The following is an 18,741-nucleotide window of genomic DNA, read 5'->3' on the forward strand; positions in this document are numbered from 1 at the left end:
TAAAGGCATAAAATCCTTAACCGGAAGATAAAAACAACATAATTTAATCATTTTTAAAGCAAAAAAGGTACAATTTACAAACATATAAGAGTAAAGATAGTGAGATCACTGAGCCGGGTAACAGAGTGGATATATATATAAATATATTTATATACGTTTGATGCGGCCGATTGCAACCAAAATATGAGGTGCACATCTACATGTTATAGCAGTCCTATATACAAAATTTCAACATTCTGAGGCTACTCGTTTTTGAGTTATGCGAGATACGTACGTACAGACACCACGAAAAATTCTCTTCAGAATTAATTTTAAAGCAGTTTTATAATTTTTTCGAAGGAAAAGAGTATTTTATTCTGTCCTTACGTGCAGATATCATGCAAAAACATCGTTAAATTGCATTCAATAGCGGTCAAAATGGATATTTTCGTTGAAAACTTTTCGCGATTACAATACTTTCTTTTTACTTCGTACAAGAAAGTAAAAAGAAAAGGACAATAATTTGTTCTAAAGTAAGAAGTTCTCCAAGTAAATTATTCTTAGCAAAAATTGGGGGGGGGGGAAGCGCCAGGATAAAATTTTGAATTTCTCCATATATTTTGCACCAAATTTTACAAAATTTAATATTTAGTCATAATTTGAATCACAGAATCGAAATATGGGAAAAAATTGGTATGTTATTTCAGAAAAAGTCTGATTTTTTTTGTCAAAAATAGCTATGCTATAACAATGCCATATATAAATCTAATATATATCCTAAGTCATGCTTTCGAGACATGAAAAATGTAATTTTGAATTTCGTTAATCGGCCCATGATAACGAGAGATATAGAATTGCCTCCCCATTTTTCGTGCGGAGTGTACCAAAAGGGGCACTGTACATTCATTTTGAACATTTTAATGTTTTATCTAAAAATGGTAAAATCAAAAATAATGTAATGTATAATTAGCAGTTTACGTATCATGTTTGTATACATAGTTTGAGAAATCCCTGATCTAAAGTTATGTTGTGTAATTTTACAACTGAGTATTTAGATTGCTGTTTTTTTCTTTTTTTTTTTTTCCCCCTTTTCTTTTTCTTTTTTCTTTTTCTTCTTCTTTTTTTTTTCTTTTTTTTCTTTTTCTTTTTTTTTTTTTTTTTCTTTTCTACAGTGAAGAAGGAACTAATCTTTTTTTTTTTTTTTTTTTAATTAATATTAATGAAAACTTGTTACAGAGATCAGTCGCTGGAATGTGAATATAAAAATGAGCACACAAAAGAAACTGTCCTTATTTTATCTAACTGAAAATATATCTGAAAACCTGAAGAATAGGTGATGGTGAAAGAAGATGTAAATTTTTATTAATGATATAGGAAATTTCATGTACTTAATTCACTTTATTTTCTTGATAGGTGATGTTCTTGTTCGTGTTAATGGGGAATGTGTTCTTGGATATACTCATCAGAATATTATTGCCTTATTTCAAACAATTCCTGCGGGAGAAGTCGTAGAGCTTGATGTATGCCGTGGTTATCCATTGCCATTTGATCCCAGTGATCCAAATACAGAAATTGTGACAACGGTTGCTGTTTCTGTAGCAAATACTAAATTATCAAATGGCCATAATGTATATTCTTTTCGATCAGATAATTTTAATATGCCAAGTAGATTGACTGATAATTGTGCCAAATCTACTGATTCTATGACTCGTGCTGTCAAATCAATGCCAGATTTAAGCTCTAAATATCCTGATAACTGTTATCCTTCACATCACAACAGTGCTGGTTTTTTAAATCCATTTATTGAGGATATGCCAAATCTTTCACCTGTGAATGCTCATCGGGCTTCTTTAGTACCTGAATTCTTGACTGTTGAGATTATCAAAGGGGCAGCTGGCTTTGGTTTTACCATTGCAGATAGTTCTTATGGTCAGAAAGTATGTATTACATTTTTACACTCCATTCAAAACATTATTTTGAGTGCTGTGAACTGTGTTATTTTGTCACAATTTGTTACTGATATATTTTAAAAGTGTTAATTAAAAGCTTACCAGCAAAAATTTAAACTTAGTTTACAGAACTAAAGAAGGAAAAATTATTTAAAAAAAAAAAAAAAAAAAAAAGATGCTTAATGTAGTTTCATGCTTTAAATCCTTGCATAATACTGAATAATGAAAACATAAGTAGATTATGTATTTGTAAGATATTACATTATTTTGCTAATTTTTTTTATTGCAGCTGGATTTAAAATTTTTGTTGCTTCTTTCCAATGTAATAATTTGTTACAAATGTCATAATGTACTTCTGTATTGTTGGTATAGAGAGTGATTATATAAAAGGCATCTTTTAGCAGTACTAGGATAACATTCATAGCCTTTCTTGCAAAAATCCTAACTTGTATATTGTTGTCTAAAAATTTAATCTAAGTTATGATAATGATTTAATATTTGGTCAGAAAAATGTTAATGCTGATAGTAACAATTTGAACATTCTTAAAATAGTCTTAAAAGAGGTAATTGGTTTATATATAAATTATAGTAGAGTGAACATATCATTATATAGAAAACTTGAAAAATCAGTAAGTAGTAAATATAAATTCTTGAAACAAAGAATGCAGTGATTAATTATTAGGTATTTCCGAAAGGTATTTATAAATAATATTTTTTGTTTTATTTTAAAACTAATGATAGAATGGTATATTAAATTTGATCTGCTGTGGATAGGAAGGTCTTTATGAAATAATTCGATTTATTAAATTTGACAGACTTGTAAAACTGTCAGATTTGGATAAATAAATTTATAAAGTACTACATCCTGTTCAATCTAACTGAACCTTAGTTATAATTAATTTCACATTCGTAGTTAAATTAATTTTGAATGGTACAGCTTAATTCTTTGTATATTGGCTGAAACTTTTTTAAAATTAATAATAACCTCTTGGAAATAAAATCTTTAATATTATAGAATAGAAATCAGAATACGATAAGCATATTTTATAAGAAGTTAGATTTGTGTTAATTTCTTTACATACTGATCTAAAATCTATACATTTCAGGTAAAGAAAATACTTGATAGGCCAAGATGTAAACATTTGCAAGAGAATGATCTTTTATGTGCTATTAATGGTCGTGATGTGAGAACACTAGCACATGCTGAAGTTGTCCAAATTTTAAAGGATTGCCCTTGTAATGAGGCTGCTGAAATAATTGTTCAACGAGGTGGATTTGTTTCTCCTTTGAGAACCAAAGGAAGATCAAAGGTTGGTTATTGAAGTGTTGTATTGTAACTTATCATTGATTTATGAATAATTTAAGAATTTAAAATTTGTTGGGATTTAAAATCAAATGAAAGAAAAATTGTAATAAATAAATTTTTATAGATAATCATTCGAATTATGTAAACTAAAGTACAACATCAAGTAAATTAAACTGTACAAAAATTATTAAAAAAATATTTTTTGTTTCTTAAATGGCAGTGCTGTTTAATTCTGAACTTTCCTTCCAGTTTATGCTGTTTCATAGTTGCATTTTTCTTGTATGTCATTTTGACTTTCTAATTTTTGTAATAACTTTGCTGCCAGGTTATCATATATAATACAATTCAGTTTTCTGCATGGGGGTCTACTGCACCAGATATAGTACAGGAGTGAAGTATATTGGCAGGCCACTATATCTGATGCTGAAATTAATAGGATCCTGAACTTTAAATTGCAGAGTAGGTCCATAAAAAAAATTTTGGAATTTGTAAGCATAATTTATCATGTAATATCTTGTAATACGCCACATCAGCCAAAACCAAGTTCAGGAAGATTCCAAGTAATGGATAGTTGCAGCGATAGGCAGATACAAAGAATGGCTTTGACACAGAAAAAGCCAGATATCCAAAAATACTATACATAGGTGAATCAAAGAATCTGGTTATATGATTCACACAAAAATGGCTCGATCATTATCACAGTGGCTTCACAAACAAATGAGATTGCCGTGGGCCTGTAACCATATGATGACAAGTGGATCTCTGGAATTTTCAGTGATGAAAAAAATGGGCTCTAGATCATCCTGACCGGTATTTATGTTACTGTCATGAATTATAAAAAGTGGCTCGGAGCTATTTCAGTAGGAACAGTGGAGACGGATCTGTTATGTTCTGGGCAGCTTTTGGTTTCAGTGGGCAAGTGGATTTCACCTTTTGGCACCTTTCACTTAAGTCTTGACATTTTTCTTGATTATTGATACTTTATAGTTCAGGCTAATAAGTGGACATCTGCATTCTTTGTATTTTGTGCTGTAATATGAAAAAGGCTGAATAAAATAAAATAAAATAATAGCAAACAAGCTATTAAAAGCAAATAAGTTGAGCGACTGGAACGGTAACCTAATAGATACGAATAGTATTTGTATCCGAAATCCGGACTCTTCTGGACTTTGGTGATTCCGGATTTGGGATTTTTTCCGTATATTAGATCATCATTTTAAATCTAGTAAAATGGTATATAGAAATTATACAATTAAAAATATAAAATCATGATTCATGAAATAATGAAGTATTTATGACCTAAAGGGTATCACAAAAAAAGCCTAATATTTATTTGTTTATTGTATTGATCATTAATTTCAATGTAAGTTGTTTAAGTTGCTAATACTTTCTCTTTAATTCTGTTGGCAGACATAATTTCTTGTTCAGTTACAAAGTTTCACTGTTCAAGTCCTGTAACTGCTGTGTCGAGAATACCGACTAACTTGTCAATTGACTGTTTTCAGTAACAACTTCTGTTTTCAGTAACTTCTCTGTCACTTTCTTCACTATTGGTAGTAGTATTTTCTGGATTTATAACCATACTACAGATTTCACCATTAATTAATTGATTTATGATTGATAAGCATAGTCATCACAATGAAAAACTTCTTTTATATCATCTTCATTTACTACCACTTCTTCACATTTCTTTACAAAATCCGTTAATTGGAAAATTTCACCCTTGTTTTGCGATATCCAAAAATCTTTAAAATTAGTAGCTATCATCATCAAATTTAGCTATTCTTCACTATACATATTTGGCTATGCATCATGAGCTTGGTGACTAACAACAAGTTGTTCCGTTAAATTTTATCCTGCTTCTATCGTGCACTGAGACAATTAAACCTGAACTGTATTAGTTTAGTTATTTATTATACTTATGTCTATTTCTTGCACATGCTTTTTAAAGCTTATCAGAGTTCTGAATAAATAAATTCCCACATATACTTAAGCCTTATTGAGGGCAGGCACTAGATATCTTGCTGCCTGATGCAGTCTCTGTTTGTCATAAATTCTGCGACTCGGTGGGACTATATGAGCCCTGGTGCTGGTTCTGGGTTTATGTGAATAACAAACCAGTTATTCTTAATTCAAATATTCCTAAATGTAATCTTTGGGTCTGTGGGTCAACAGAATCTATTTTTGGCATATAGAAAGAAATGTTTGGTAAATTTTTCCTTGTGAAAATTTTTTTAGCACATTTAACTTAAATCTGTAATCATCGCTAAGCATAATGTCAACATAAAAGGTTACCATACTCCTTTGTTATTCAATTACTAACATTAAAAAAAAATTTTTAGGCATTGCTACATGAATCATTTGTCAAGTTGTCATGTTTTGATAAACATGCAGTGATGAAAGGAAAGTATAATAAATAATGATTTGCCGGGTTGGTGTCGGATCAACGATGTATGTATGTGGAATGTTTCGGTTTGAGATGTGTGCCAAGCAGATACTCAGCAATGGAGCCAAATTACTGATTGTACATATTTATGCTAAAATGATTGTTTCTTCAGTAACAAGGTATTTTATTTAGTGTCGAAGTGAAATTAAGAATCAGGACTCTCCAGATGTTTTATTATGTGTGGAGAGGGAAAATCAAATGCGCATGCATTAAGCCTACGAGAAAAAACGGTGGTGGTATCGAGGTCCGGATTTTCAATCATTCCAGATAATGGAAGTCCGGGTTTCGAACTTTGTACTGTATTTTTTATTTTATATGCTAAACTGCTTTTACAATGCAATTAATTCATGAGTTATCTCTTGAAATGTCCCTGGATATTACTTATTATTAAATAAGATCCAACATTTTTATTTCGTTCTGATGTTAATTTGCTTTGTCTCTGACGTTAATTTGCTTTAATAAAATTTCTCTTTGATTATCTTGCCCTACCTTGAAATTTCATGATCCAGTTTCACTTAGAATATTTATATTTATATTTGTTCATTCTGTTACATCAAATAGCCTTCGTACACTTTGCCATAATCTATAAATCTAAAACTTATCTTGAAATTTCATCATTTGCATTTTTTACTTTATTAACTTAGTTATTGTTTACCACTGCATTGGACAGTACTGTAGTTAGCAGATACTAACTTCCAGACTACATATTGAGGACGACAGATCTGGATCTTCAGTGACTTATTCAAACCAGTATTTTCATTTCTTTTTCACCCTACAGATGCATAGTTTAAACTGCTTACTTAACCGTTTGACATGAGTTTCAGTGTGTCTTTGTTGCTCCGTCATCAGGTCAAAATGTAATTATAATAAAATATAATTCAATAGACAAAATCAAGTCAAAATATGTCCCGCAGTTTTCATGTGTTCTTGCAAGAATTGCTTAGCAGTCAAACGGTTAAGCTAAATTAATATTTGTTATTAAAAACACATTATTTTCAAGAATTACATGTAATTATCTTAATGATTACACTGAATGAAATGATTACACTTAATGATTTAACCTAAATGTTTTTTATTGCAATAAATATCATCTGATTATCCATATATCTCAAAAGTTAATTCTTATAAAATTAGTTTCTTAAACAAAATTATTTATTGAAATTTAATTAACAGAAAATTATATCTTGTGAATGTTAGGAAGCTTTGCTATGAAATGATTAAATAATTATTTGCTCACAATTTGTAATCGGGATCACTTGATTTATTTTCCTACTATTATGAGAGTTTTTATTGTATTCCCTTTATTATCAGTTTTTATATTATTTTATGTCTTAATAACATTGAAAGTATGAAGAATGGTGTTGCCACAAAAATACATGCAATATTTAGGTATTCCTTGGTTAGGTTATTAAAACTGCACATCTACCCATTAAGGTAACAACTTTAGAGGAATGTTAATTTAATAGTTGTGTTTGACTTAATAAATGCTGGCATCTGGCCTTTCGTTCTGCTGCATTTAGATTGCGGTTTTGAAGATTCTTTAGTAATGGTTCCGTAGTAGTATCCGGATTGGTGACTGGTCTCAACTGCTGGCAAACCATAATTGCCGTTTTCATATTAATAATTTTTGTTTCCAACTCCTTAAGTCTATTCCTCGTAAAATCCATGTCAGTAATATCCAATATTTCCTGGGGTGCTAGCCCAATGCAGCTTTCCTTCACTGGAGGGGTCTCCAGCGAGGTATTATCATCAATCCACGTCACAGTGTCTTTCGTAATAGTCAGAGCGCTCATGACGAGCAACCTACACGTACGAGGGTTCAGGGCCGAGTGACCTAATAAATGAATCAAAACTATTAAAACTGCTGAAGCTCACACTAGAGATACATATCATTATGAAGCTATTATTAACGCGAAAGGTACTGAGCTAAGTAAGCAATTATAGCATAAGCATATTTTCTATAGCATAAAAATTTATTTCACACCACAGTATCAAAAGTTTATATTGCTTCATAATTCATTGAACTGCTTAACTGTCTGGAAAGTAGCATTATATAAATTATTGTGGGGCACCTACATAATATGGTAGTAGTTTTCCATACACCTTTAACAAAATTTATATTTGTTTGAAGCATAAGATGTGTTACAAACTATTACTGCGCATAAGTGGTCAAGTGAAAGATTGAACATTTATATTTCAACCTGAATTCGAATCCCTGTGCAGGGGCCAACTACATAAGTGTTTTTGTAATTTCCCCGGTATAACATAAATACAAAGCAGTTTCCATTATAATGTTGTCCACGAAAGCATGCCTCGTCTTATCCCAAAAAGATTAAGTTAATTTTGAATTTTTTTGAAATTGCAGCTCTGCATAGCAGAAAAGCCTTTTGGAAATTGATTTTATATGAGATAATCCCATATTTTCATATTTCAGTGTTGGCAGTTATGCATTTGTAATGTATGAGAAAGATGTGTAGTAAAAGCCTTTCATCAAAGTATATTGCCTAACTTTAAAATACTAAAAATAGTATCTGAAGTATTTTTTTAAAAGTCGTTATAAGACTCCTTCTGCACATCACTTGTTTGTTGAGATTACAGAGGAAGTTGTTCGAGTCCTGACAAAATTGTAATTTGATTGAAATAGGATTTTCAAGAGGATCTTGTTCCATGCCTGCAAATTCAAAAAAGCTGCAAGAACTTTTTTGAAGAACTTAACTGCAAAAACTTATTATCTTCATGAATGGTCTGGAAATGTACCTGATGTCAGCCAAACCTAAAATATTTGGTCATTTGAGAAAAGAAAAGAACTTAAAAGGACAATACTTAAGTAAATAACTTAATTTCCCTTATCATCAAAGTTTGTTTTTGTAAGAATCAGGCGAAACAGATGAGTGCATAAGTTGTAAATTCGGTCTCGAAATGTGAGAAAGAAGTTATTAATGTCAGAAGAGAACATACTGCTTTGATAGTAGTTTTGTAAATGTATGATGCATTAAAATTACACTTTTACATTTTGTGTTCTAATTAATTTATACACTCAAGTGCACGATAATGAATTTCTGAAACAAAAATTATGTTTTTTACTACATGCTTGGGAGGAGTTTCCAACAAAACTTCTAATTACTGTCTTTGGGCCATAATTATTTTGACAACCCACTAAAGTCTACATTATTGATATAATGTAGAAATGAATAAGGAAAGATATAATAGGTTAATTTAGTTCAATTCACAGCCATAAATAAGAATATATGTAAGATAGTTCCATGAATAAAAATATATGTAAGATATGCACTTTAATGTACAAATTAACCTGAATGTATCTAAGATATACAGAGTTGCCAACTCTCCCGATTTTCGACCGCTCTCCCGCCAACCCGATTTACAATATATTTCTCCAGACTTTTTCTTATTCTTAAAATTTCTCACGACTTTTATGCAACTTGGCTTAATACTTTGTTATATGAATAAAAACAAAGTGCTTTTGGATGTCTGAAAGTAATTGAATTATTCTACATTATATCTAAAACAAAACCTTGCTAATCAGATAGCTTCTGCTTTGTGAGTGAGAGCATTATACGTATCCAGAAACGTCGTTCTCCAGTTCTCCAATGGGCTTCGAGCTCCACTGCGTGTCAGCTGGCATATATTAGCCAATGAGGACAAAGTAAGTTGTTATTTGGACGTGCTTTAGTTATTTCTTTCATTTTGACCAGAGTTGTGTGAGTACACGTGCCTTAGGGAAATAGTTTTAGAAATTATCATCTTTTGTTACGTCTGCGAGAAAGTGAAATACTCGTGTACGTTTCAAAAATCGTACACAGTTGACTTTCATTCCATTATTTCCTCAAAGAAATGTAATAAATTTGCGATGTGTACCGCCCGTCGTTGCGATTTTTCGATTTCGCATGGTGGAAGGGCGGTTGTTCTCAAGCATGTACGTACGCAAAAACACAAGGATAACATGAGTTGTTTTTAAAAAAACGGAAAATTAAATTTTTCTTCGGAAACAAAGGACCAAAAAGTTATTAATGCAGAATGTCTGTTCTCTGCCTTTTTACTGGAGCACATCCTGCCACTGAATGCATCGGATCACGCTGGAGCTTTATTTAGAAAAATGTTTCCCGATAGTGAAATCGCTAAAAAATACTCAAGGTGCAAGAATCAAAACAGGATCAATTGTTAAAGAAATGGGTTTGAAAAATAAATCTTCAGTTATTGATAGCATTAAAACAGCTCCTTTCTGCCTCTCTATGGATGGAAGTAATAATACCGATTCAAAACTGTATCCAATTGTTGTTTCTTTTTTTGATCCAGAGTCTTCAAAAATTGAGTGCAGTTTACTTTATGTTCCGACTTTAGAAGGACATTTGACAGGCTTTAATATAGCACAGATAATTATTAAAACTTTAAAAGAAAATGCAGGCCCTCTGGATAATTGCTTAGCCCTTGGTGCCGATAATGCACCAGTATTGGTAGGCTTGGAAGACTGGTGTTGCAGGCATCTTAAGAAAAGGAAAATTCAGATTATGAGGTGCACCTGTCACCTCTTAAATTTAGCAGCTGAAAAAGGGGCAGCTTCTTTACCCATAAATGTGGATGAACACATCGTTGATATTTATTATTATCTTGAAAGGAGTTCTAAAAGGAAGGAAAAATTGATTGAAACAATCCATCCAAGTCTTCATTCAAGTTTTCTAATTGTAACAGCTGCATAACAGCATTTTCCAATTAGAAAACTTGGATGAAGTTATAAAATCAGCTAGGATTGACACCCAGTGGAGTTTAATTAAAAAAGTGAAAGGTGCTGATGGAACTGTAAAATATAGTGAACTGTCTAGAATTGTGTTACCATCTTGACAGTTCCCTATAGTAGTAATGCAGAGTGTGAGAGGATTCTCAGTGTTGTTGTGAAAACGAGGACTAAATTTAGATCTAATATTAGTGATGACACATTCGAAAAACTTTTATTAGCGAAAACAGGCCTACGTGGCAATTGCTGTGAACAAAATTATGAAGTTTCTTTCTTAAAGAAAGCAAAATCTGCCACTGTTTATAACATTTGTACGAAAACTAAAGTGTCTTTTTTTTTTTTTTTCTTTCTTAAACGATGCAAGTAATAAAGATGTTTTTTATGTGTAAGGTATTTTTTTGTTGCTTGCATTTAAGAATTAGTTACTATTTAAAGTTAATTCATTATTAAAAACTATATTTTTATCATTTAAGAAGTCTTTAACATTGTGAAAAATCTCCTGATTTCTTAAAAAAATCTCCTGATTTTTGAGTGTCATAGGTTGGCAAGTATGGATATATAAGGTATATATGTAAGGTAAGAAATAAGTAAAGTTATAACATAATTAGCTATAGCCCCTTAATTTTAATTTATATATTTACCCTGTCTATTCTAAAAACAGTAATGTTTTTTAATAACTTTTCCTTTCAAAATTGATTTGTTTCATGCCATCTTAAGTAACTCATAGCAATGCTGGAATGTTAATCACTTCTTCGAGAATCACTGCTAATCACTTCTTTGAGAACTGAAATTTAGACTCAGTGCTTTCGCTGAATGCATAGCCCCCATTTTCCCACTTTGCCTTTGCTATTGCTAACACATGCTACTCATTTCTCTATATTTTCCATTGTCTGAAGATGAGCTAAGCTTTCAGAATTGTGGGGTGCATTTTGCATGGATGATATTATGAATCAGATTATGCATCTAGAGAATTGCTTTATGAAGAAATAAAAATGGACTGAATCTAAGGTCATTTCTATCTTCAAATGTCATCCTTCAAATGCCTACACGGTAGAGGCTTGTCGAGTTACATTTTCATAATAAGCCATTGGCAATTTATTACAGTCAGCTACCCAATCCATTATATACGTATGCACTGAAGAGTCGAAACATTGTGACCACCTACTCAATAAAACGTTGTGCAACCTTTGACCCGCAAAACAGCTGCAACTTGCCTTGGAATGGATGCCACAAGTTCTTGATAGATGACAGGAGCTGGAGACAGGTTGTACCAAATGTCTAAGCAGCTGTGACACAAAGTCAAGATATTCTGACATGGTGGTGTTTGAGCTGGGAGCTGCCACTCCATGACATCCCAAACGTGCTCTATGTGGTTAAGTTCCAACAAGTTAGGTGATCAGGGCATTAATTGGAATTCATCCTTATGGTCCTCTAACCATTCCAACAGAATTCGAGCCTTGTGACAAATGACATTGTCTTGACACGATCATCAACATGACGAATGAGAAATCATGATTCTTCTGAACAGGCAACTGTTTTCCACTTATCCATGGTCCAATCTTGATGTTCCCGGGCTCACTGTAGACATAATTGACAATTACTTTTGGTCAATAGAGGCATATGAGTGGGACATTGGCTATGCAGCCGCATATCCAACTGTGTCTGCTGAACTGTGAATTCCAAAACACTTGCAATTGGCTCTGCACTGCATTGGATTGTCAGTTCGGTCTGATTTTGCTGTGCCAAGGGGGCTGTCTTCGATGTCTTTTTCTTTGATGACACATAGACGTCCAACACTTTGGCATTTACTGCTGGTTTCACCATCATTTACTTACTTTGTGTAAATACTAACAACAGCAGGTCATGAAAAACCTACAAGTCTCGCAAGTTCGGAGATACTTGTTCCGAGCCTTTGGGCAATTACAATCTGCCCTCCAATTCGCTTATAGTTCAGCAGCTTTTCTCATCACTCACAAAAGTGATTCTTCTCCAAGAGCAGTTAAATACCATTCCCACTTAATCTCGTGCCCTCCACATCATCCAGAAGAGTTCATTGAAACACGTGGAGATGGTCGTAATCTTTTTGCTTGTCAGTGTATATGTAATTATGAAGTCAAGGCTGTTCATGCAAGGTTAATTGAAAAGTTTTGAAACTGTTTTTGTTTTGGTTTCTTGATATTAGAATGCCAGTATTTTGTGAAAGCTCTGCATCAACATGCTATAATCTGCATTTGGACACGCACGGTATTTGATATTTGGTCACAGCAAGTAGAAGTACCTAGTATATTTTGCTATTTGGGGTAGGAAAGGTGTCTATGAAATATTGCAGAAATGTGGTTTTTAAATTTGAAAAAAGCTATAATGAAATACTTATGAACTATATGCATATGTAAGATTTTAACTAAACTCTGAAATCATACAGTATGCGTATGGTGATTAAACATTTAACCATTCTTCTATATTTCATTGCTAGAGACAGTTCAAGTTAACATGTGAGTGATGACAAAGCATGCTCTGGCAGGATATCCACTGTGATTGTAGATGTCAACATTGCATACCCATTAGTAGACACTGAAATATTCAAATGCCTTGAAAACCATTTGCATGGAACTATGAGGAAGAAAGGAATAGCTTTACTGAAATAATGGTTTTGCTTCTGGACAATGCTTAGCTGCATGTTGCTGCTGTGGCATTGGCAGCACTGTCTGAAACTGATCTGTCTTCACTCATACTCTGCGTATAACATGAACGTAGTGTATTTCTGGGCACTTCCAATTTTAAAAGGAAAATAGAAAAGGCAATCATGCGGGAAGAGATTTTTGTCAGATGAAGGAATAAAAGCATTTTCTGTAGTGTTAAAGAAACCACAGCAAAGCAATCTGTTCATATTTTTGAATCATTTGTAAAGTGTTGTGGAAAATTTATTTAGGATGAAATTTTCAAATTTGGAAAATTAAAAAGTACAGGATCCATAGCATTATTTGGATTCGGAATAATGATTCTGAATAAGAATGTCTCAAAACTTTTCATTTAGCCAGTGTAAATGATTAAAAAGAAACTATAATAATGCCAGAAATATTTTGTGTAAGAGAACTGTACAGGTTTCTTTTTCTTAGATATGCCCACATCGTGTTTAGAATACCTGGTAAATTCATTTATGTGTATTTTAAGTGTGATTCTTTAAGTTTGATAGAGTGCTTTGATATATAATTGACCATTGTCAGATATTTATATATTACCTTCTTATTTACATTGTATTTAATGTAAGAGTGAAATTTATGCTTGCTTGCTCATATGTTGCATTTCTTATAGACACGTTTGAGTGAGGAAGCCAATCAATATACTACTGGTACCATGTTTCATTCACCATCTTTTAGTAATGGACATTCAAGAATGAGTAAGTTTTTATGTTTTTTAATTCTGTTTTTTATTTCTGCTCTTTGCTGTGTCCGTTAGGATACCAGTGCTTTTAAAATTTTGTTGACCTGCTCTTGAATGACTAAATTGAAAACTGTCATAACAGTTATAAATGTTGCTAAAATGTACTTTCTGCATAAGGAACATCAATGCATTTTAATTGATCACATAATGTTTAGAAGTCACAGATATTGCAGAACTTTTGCTCATCCTGAGCCAAGTTCAATCAATATGGTGACATTGACAGGCTGCTCTAAAACGTGGTTTCTCCCACTTTTATGAGTGAAGTGAAATCATTAAGCAGATGGATAACTGCGTCACTGTCTTGAGCATTGGAAAGAAGAAGGTTTGATCTTGAAAGAGCATAACCTTGTCTGTCTAATGACCTTGGTATATACAAGGTGGTAGAAAAGTATTAATACAAAAAGTTATCTTTTCATGTAAAATTTATGAAGGGATGACAAAAATTTGCTGATTTGCCTCGCTTTTCACCTCATATTTTCAACTGAAATTGAATATTTCTTAAAGCGTTCCTTAATCTCTGGGAGCAACTATAAAACAGAGAATGTTAGCAAAAATTTTGTTAATTAACCCTCCAAGCAGCACGAGATTTTAGATCTATCATGAAGATTTGCATATAATTAGCATTTATTAACTAAATTTGTGTAATTGCTTATTTTAGTCTCTATTTTCTTAAACTTACATTCATTAAGATGATATTTATATTATTAAAAAAAAGTAAGAAAGCAAAATATCTTAAATTGTAAGCTAATATATGTCATGTGACAAAAAGTCTGATGACCAGATAAAAGCCAGTCATGGTGCTCAGAGGGTTAATGAACAGTCCTAATTTTGTTAGTTATTCTAAGAAATTATTAATTGCTCATGTTGATGAATTTTGTACAGAAATGTTTTTTTTTAATTTAATTTAAAATGCACTGTGGCATTTTACTAATAGACATACTCCATGGGGATCGAATAAAAAATTAAATTGTGTGTTTTAAATACTATTCTATAGTGCTGAAACAGTTATAAAATTATCTGCATTATTTTTGAGAAGCATGCAATTGAAAATACATGTATAAAATTCATTGTTTAAAAAAGCAAAATATGCAGCCACCATTTTTGAGTACTCTATATACCAGGGACGGCCAAACTTCAAGACGATGGGAACAGCGTTATAGATTTTATGAACGTTCCAGAGCTGCAAGTCCAAATTTATATCGTTTCAAAAATAATAAGACAGATTTTGAATATAAAGGAAATTTTGAATTAATGCTGTGATTAACATGATTATATATAAATATGAATAAATACATCTTATATCTACCATTTTGTGTTTAGAAAAGTTAAGCCCTAAGAAAGGAAGAATTTGTAACTCTTGTACTGGGCAACTGAGTATTTTTTCTTCAGGTAGAGAAACTAAATATTTTTTTCTGATTTCCTTCATACCTCTCAGTTTATAATTATTCTTTTATTTTAGTAGAAGTAAAATGAATTGAAAGCATATTCTCATTGGTCTACAAATACATAAACAATGTTATTTGAGTAAATTACAAATCATTAGTGAAAAGAAAATTGAGTGTTTTTAAAATTTTTTTTAATTCATGAGCATTTAGGATTAATTAAATGATACATGTCAACGCGCACTACAGAGGAACTGTTATTCGAGAAAGAATATTTATTTAAAAACAGGCTATTAACTTGTTTAGGTTTTTGCTTAAAAGTAGTTTTGTTTCTTCAATTAACTTAAGGTCCAACATACTGAGATCATTCGAATCTGGATCCTAACCTAAGAAATTGTTAAAAATATTTTCCCAAAACATTCTAATAACTACTTTTTGTGATGCCCAGTGTAGAAGAATTATATATATAAAAAACTATTGCAATTTTAATAGTATTTTAATAATCAGTATCTCTCGTGACGGCCCTGACTGGTACAGTATTTCAGCGTGGAATTTAACGGAATTAGGCAGAATTTTTTAGTAATCAGTACACTGCACATCATTGAAAATTTTCGAAGCTATCTCTCAAATTGTCTCAATAATTTTGGACATAGATAATGAAGTTTATGCATTGAAAATTCTTAAAACTTATCTCTCGAATTGTCCTGATTATTTTGAATGTAGATAACGAAGTTCATGAGCATCATTGAAAATTTTTGAAACTATCTCTCCAATTGTCCCGATAATTTTGGAATAGATAATGAAGTTCATGAGCATCGTTGAAAATTCTTGAAACTATCTCTCAAATTGTCATGATTATTTTGAACGTAGATAACAAAGTTCATGCGCATCATTGAAAATTTTCGAAACCACCTCTTTAATCATTAGAATTATTCTGGATATACATAACCTATTGACAATAAATTTAGTAGTTTATGCTGGACTAAATAAACACTTTGTCAAGCTCATATTCCATACATCTACCAGCCAAACTCCTCAACCTAGCTGTTTTATTTTGAGCTGTTTTTCAAATACGCTGCAAATAAAAACTAATGTTACAGAAAGAAAACTTACCTTTTATAATGAATTTATTTCTCAAATACATGAATGTGTAACTTTTCATATTTATTTGGATGTGTTCGATGTGGAAGCCTTTTGTAGCACAGCAGGCATCTGTGCAATAGTTTAGTTCCTAAGCACTTGTCATTATGTGAACTGATCCACCATATTATAACTGCTGGACCCATAAAGGTAGTCGAATGACTTAGCATCTTGTCTTGAATTTCTAAGTAAAATAACTCAGCAGAAATTTTAAAACAAATGATTATCAGCCTAAAGGTTACGTAGTACGACTTTTCATTGGGTTACCTAACCTGCGTACAGAAAATAAACCTCAAATGGAATCTGTAGGCAGAGGATACTTTAGAACCTAAAAGATCAGACTAAAAATAAACGTTTACGGTAGCAAAATTTCTTATTATTTCCCGAAATTTGTACAACGATAAGCAGTGAATCGTTGTATAACTTTTGTTTGGCTACTAAGCTGTCACGAAGGGCGTGTCAGATGTACATGATGATCGAAAATTTGGAAGACAAAAAAATATCCATAGATTATTTACATGAATGTATGTACGTTTCTCCCATTGTTAAAAGAACATCGGTACTTAGAATCATCAAATTTTGAATAACGTAGTCTTCAACCTGAACAGGGGCACCTAGAAGCCCGGATTTGGCATCAGAGCTGGGGCAACCACTGCAACTGCAGAATGGCAGTACTAAGGGGTGAAAAATTTTAGATGTCCCGGGCACCAAATTGCCTCTAACCTGGTGCGATATTTACTGGTGACTCTAACCTAGTTCAGCAAAATGCCTCTAAGCTAGAAAGAAAGAAGGTAATTAAACAAGAAATCAAAAGATTAAACTGTCACAAGTTAAAGAGATTTCACCTATATCAAATGCTGATTTTCAGAGAAGCTTTGGAAAAGAGAGAGGTTTGTGTTCTGTTGATGCCTCATTGCTTGATGTAACGTTATTGATATGAAGATTTGATGATTAAGCTGAAAGATGTCTATCTGGAATAACAATATATGATAAAATGGGAATAAACTTTTTGACTAAAATTTAAATTGTTGTCAAACCAGTGATTTTTCCTGCGATTTATTCAAATATATCAGCACACACAACTATTAGTGAAATAAGTTATCATCTCTGCCTAGGATTATCAAGGAATTACAAAAGATGGAGTTTCGTGTGGCAAAAGTGTTCATTAAGCATATTATTGTGAATATTTGTGAAACAATTGCATAAAAATGCCTGATTTGCTTAGGGATAGGATGAAGGAGTTCCACAGAAATTTGAGATAATTCTCCTAACCAAGTAAGGGGCTGAAGGTTCACTCCACCAAAATTAAATCCTCTTAAAATTCTTGTATGGATTAAAAGAGATCTATATGGATTCAAGGTGAAACAGGTTTCTACAGCAGTTACTCATGCCTTTCAAGGACTGAATAAAAGTAGTAACCTACAACGAATAGCGAATCTTCCAGGTGAATCTGAACTATTGTTAACAATGGGACCACACTGGAATGTAAGCAGATACTGTCTGATGTAAAATTAATATGAGAGAAAAAATATTAGAGAGAATAATTAAATAAAAATATTAGCATTGAGTTTTAGATTAGTATATTCCGATGACCATTATCTGTTCAAAAAGTAACATAACCTGAAAAATATTTACCAAAAATGGAATTATTTGTAATTTTACATATTTGTTGCTCTGATGATAAGCCAGCAGTGGACAGCTTGAAATCTACTAAAATTTTTTCATACGTAATATTAGAAATTAAATTAACGATTAATAAAGAAACATGGCACTGCATGATTTCTATTTTAAATTCCATTTGCATTAAGAAAGTTAACTATATTTAATCAAAATAAGTCACATATCAGATGGCAAAGGATCCTAAGTAGCTCGTAAGCCGCCGCAGTTAAGGTATCAGAGAGTCGCAGTTTGGTCATGTCTGCTATATACCATACAATTCTGTTAGAAAGTTAGGCTTTGTTGTTTTTTTTTTCATACTGGAATGTTTTATCAGAAATAATTTAAGAACAAATTTCAAATGATGCTAATGAATTTAAAATAAAAGGTGCATGCTTCTATAATGTTCGAATTAAAATTGTGAACTAGTCAGAAATTATCTTTTAATATATGTAAGAAAAATGTTTTCAGCTAGTTTGTAGAATTTAATATTTAAAATATTAACTCATTGGGAAAATTTTAGAATATTGTTCTTAATTCTTTGTACTTGAGAAGCGACTCTCAGCACACTGAAATAAATGCATTGATTGGTGACTGAGAGTTGCCTCTGAAGTGCAAAGGGTAATTTTATTACACTTTAATATATAGCATAATAATGGCTTAAGTTGTGAAATGCTGATAGTCTATCCCAC

The 18,741-nt window shown here is 31.9% G+C and overlaps 1 protein-coding gene across 2 annotated transcripts in view; it reads left to right on the forward strand.

The window, feature by feature from the left end:
* Positions 1–18,741, forward strand: part of LOC118194615 (membrane-associated guanylate kinase, WW and PDZ domain-containing protein 1-like) — a 141,912-nt gene that overhangs the window by 51,185 nt on the left and 71,986 nt on the right. For both annotated transcript variants that reach the window (XM_085813022.1, XM_085813023.1), the window contains exons 11-13: positions 1,393–1,916; positions 3,035–3,238; positions 13,743–13,827. In XM_085813022.1, the coding sequence (XP_085669148.1) occupies positions 1,393–1,916; positions 3,035–3,238; positions 13,743–13,827 (813 nt within the window). The remainder of the gene's footprint in view (positions 1–1,392; positions 1,917–3,034; positions 3,239–13,742; positions 13,828–18,741) is intronic.

This window comes from Stegodyphus dumicola, chromosome 3 (assembly GCF_044657685.1).
Source record: "Stegodyphus dumicola isolate Sdum_Otavi_A_Nest chromosome 3, ASM4465768v1".
Taxonomy (NCBI): domain Eukaryota; kingdom Metazoa; phylum Arthropoda; class Arachnida; order Araneae; family Eresidae; genus Stegodyphus; species Stegodyphus dumicola.